A 3,535-nucleotide genomic window follows, 5' to 3' on the forward strand; every position below is an offset into this window, starting at 1 on the left:
TTGAAAAAATCTCGAAAATCTTGGAGGTGGGCGTGTCTGAAAGCTTGGGGATTTTTTGCGAGCAACCAATCACATGAATCTCCCGCCCCCGACATACAAAGCAATAGCAATGTTAAAACGAAGTGAACTGGATATAAACTCTCCAAACAGGCGAAAACCTACCAGTTTCCCCCACTGTCTCTGCCACCTCCCTCCATGCCTGGTTCCTCCGGTTTGTATCCCGGTAAATAGTTCTGGTCGTAAAGAACCGGGTGATTTGCTACCGTAATATCTCGTTTGGAATATGAGGAAATGAACTGCGGTCTGGCTCTCCCAGCTTGCACGCGGTTTGATTGGCTGCGCTTGCACTGGCGGGATTTGCATAAACGGGATTTGATTGGCTGATGCCAAGCATCGAGCCTCAAAAGTTGAACATTGTTCAACTTTTGATGCCGATAGATGCTCGTGATGCTTGCAAAGCCATGCCATGCTCCCCACAATGCAGTTCGGCGAAGATTAAAAATCTTCTACGTCACCCCATCCAAGTGAATGGGCGAAGCGTTGAAAGCATTTTTTGATGCCTGTAGTGTAGACGTACCGTTATGAAACTGTATTTTCGAGGACGCTTATGAGAGATTTCTACCTCCTTCAGTCCTTAATATCAGGTTGTTGTTCATATGCAGATTATTAAGTTAACATTAATAGATATATGTCTGGGAGTGTCGCTGCCTTCCCGCTGTGTTTCCTGGAGCCACCTTTAAACACACGTCTGACACGTTGTCTTTCATTTGATCAGTTTTACTCAGCGTTGTGACGACTGCTCAGTCCAAATGAAAACTCAAATCATTCCCTCACCTTCAACAAAGAAAAGGTTCCTTTACTAGAGGGTAAACTAGCTTAGATCAGCTTTCTTTCTATATACATTGAGTGCGTCTCCACACAAGAAGCCCTTTGTCTCTCAAAGACTGAGGCACCCTGGGAATTGTAGTCTTTTGTGCTCCATGGACTACAGATGTTGCAGCGAGAACAGAAATCTGACGTTCTGAGTTCCATTTGTCCGCAGAGCGTTCAGGGGACGTTCGGATCACATCTGGAAAAGTTCTGCATTTTAGACGTAAATAAGTGGTTTTTAAGAATAGCGCGCCTCTCTGAGGTCTTGCACTGTTTTTACCGAGTCTTACTCAGAATTAGACCTTATTTTTATTGAGTTTCACTCGGTATAAAAAAATATTTTCTTAACTAGTTTTTTGGAGAATAAAACCCTTTTTGTTATTGAGCTTTACTTAGAATCAAACACTTATTTAATCGAGAATCAAACACTTATTTAATCGAGAATCAAACACTTATTTAATCGAGAATCAAACACTTATTTAATCGAGAATCAAACGCTTATTTAATCGAGAATCAAACACTTATTTAATCGAGAATCAAACACTTATTTAATCGAGAATTAAACACTTATTTAATCGAGAATCAAACACTTATTTAATCGAGAATCAAACACTTATTTAATCGAGATTTAAACACTTATTTAATCGTTAGCTACTCTTTATTATTGCTGCCTTACCTGCTATGTCACTTCCTCCCTGCCTGTGTTTCAGGGACTTCCCAACACCTGTCTTTATCAAGTTTTACTGAGAATAAAACCCTTTTTCTTAATTAAGTTGTTCTGAGAATAAACCACCACATTGTTATTCTACTGTGCAATAATCCAAATCATTATAATATCTCAAAACCTTAATATGTTCACAAAATGTCCTTATTTCTCTTTATTTGTATTTTATTGACAACATGTGATTTTTCTCTGTATTTAAGACGCTAGCTGCTCTTTGTTTCTGCTGCCTTTGTCTACCTGCTCCGTGACTCTCTCTCCGTTCCCCCGGCTGTGCTTCAGGGCCCTCTCCCCAACACCTGTGGGAGCTTCTGGGAGATGGTGTGGGAGCAGAGGAGTCGAGGCGTGGTGATGCTCAACAGAGTCGTGGAGAAAGGATCCGTGAGTCCCTCAGTTTCTCTTTGATTGGTTTCGAACGTGCAAAACAATAATACAAAAAATTATAATAATGAAACGAAACAAGAGAATTATGACACTGGTCAGACTAGGGTTAGGGTCAAATGAGTCGCACTACAGGATAAGAATACGTGTGAGAACAGATAACGAAGAACTAGAGAAACAAGTGAAACTCAGACTGTCTGAGAACTCCCTGTTAAAGCCAGTTTTTGTTTTGGGAATAGGTCGATTAATATTCTCATTTAACTTCAACCTCTGTAGTCCATAGGATATAGAAAACTACAAATCCCAGCCACTGTTAAAGGTATACTTCCTGCATTCAAAGGTAGTCACTAAAGCTCCTTTAAACCTCCTCACAGAGCAGATTATATTTATTAACGTGTAAAACAATAATAATAATAATGAAATGAAACATGAGAGTTATGACACTGTACAAAGTTAAGCAGTAACACATTGATAAACTACAATTATTAGAAGAAGCTCACACCCCTTCTCCCAAAAACGTGTTCTCCCCACTGTGTTCCAGGGTCAGTGAACTCACCACGTCTCCTCCCGTGTGTTTCAGATTAAATGTGCTCAGTACTGGCCTCAGAGAGAGGAGGGAGACGCCGTGTTCGAAGACACCAACTTCAAACTCACCTTCGTCTCCGAGGACGTGAAGTCTTATTACACCGTGAGGCAGCTGGAGCTGGAGAACCTCTCGGTGAGTCTGAGGCTTTCTGTCTGATATCTCAAAGGATCCCCCAATTTGGGATCAACAAAGTACGATACGATACGCAGAGATGTAGAAGTACACACCCTTTACTCAAGTAGAAGTACACATCCTTTCCTCAAGTAGAAGTACAGATACTCGTGTTTAAAAATACTCTGGTGAAAGTAGAAGTACTGACTAAACTTCTTCACTCAAGTCAAAGTAAAGAGGCTTTGAAATGTACTTCAGTAAAAAGTACCCATAACTAGCAGCTGTTTTAAAGAGTACCTGACCTCCCTTTATATTAATAGAACAATAATGTCATTGTTAGCTAATGAATGTTTCCATGCTGACCAACGGCAACATGACAACGTTTCCATTGGTCCCTCTTCTTTAGAGAAGACCAGGAAATGATGGATACACGGATCGTGTTCAAATCAATAGGCACACAATGACTCTAAATAATAATGATCACGCCACCAAACACACATTCAGACTAAAGGAACCAGCCTGTTTGGAAAATGAGAGAAGTAGAAAGTACAGGTATTTGAGTTCAACATGTGAGAAGTAGAAAGTACAGGTATTTGTGTTCAAATGTAAGAAGTAGAAAGTACAGGTATTTGAGTTCAACATGTGAGAAGTAGAAAGTACAGGTATTTGTGTTCAACATGTAAGAAGTAGAAAGTACAGGTATTTGAGTTCAACATGTAAGAAGTAGAAAGTACAGGTATTTGAGTTCAACATGTAAGAAGTAGAAAGTACAGGTATTTGAGTTCAACATGTAAGAAGTCGAAAGTAAAAGGTAGTTAGAAGGATAAGTAGTGGAGTAAAGTACTGATACAGAGAAATGTACTAAG

At 39.8% G+C, this 3,535-nt stretch overlaps 1 protein-coding gene across 1 annotated transcript; it reads left to right on the forward strand.

Annotated features, from left to right (window-relative positions):
* The first annotated feature begins 1,815 nt into the window (after positions 1-1,815).
* Positions 1,816-2,729, forward strand: LOC104951794 (tyrosine-protein phosphatase non-receptor type 1-like). Its single transcript, XM_010778522.1, has 2 exons — positions 1,816-1,972; positions 2,553-2,729. The coding sequence occupies exons 1-2, from the start codon at positions 1,910-1,912 to the stop codon at positions 2,712-2,714; spliced, it is 225 nt and encodes a 74-aa protein (XP_010776824.1). The 5' UTR covers positions 1,816-1,909; the 3' UTR covers positions 2,715-2,729.
* The last annotated feature ends 806 nt before the right edge of the window (positions 2,730-3,535 follow it).

This window comes from Notothenia coriiceps, unplaced genomic scaffold (assembly GCF_000735185.1).
Source record: "Notothenia coriiceps isolate Sejong01 unplaced genomic scaffold, NC01 NC01_scaffold00019152, whole genome shotgun sequence".
In the NCBI taxonomy this organism is placed as follows: domain Eukaryota; kingdom Metazoa; phylum Chordata; class Actinopteri; order Perciformes; family Nototheniidae; genus Notothenia; species Notothenia coriiceps.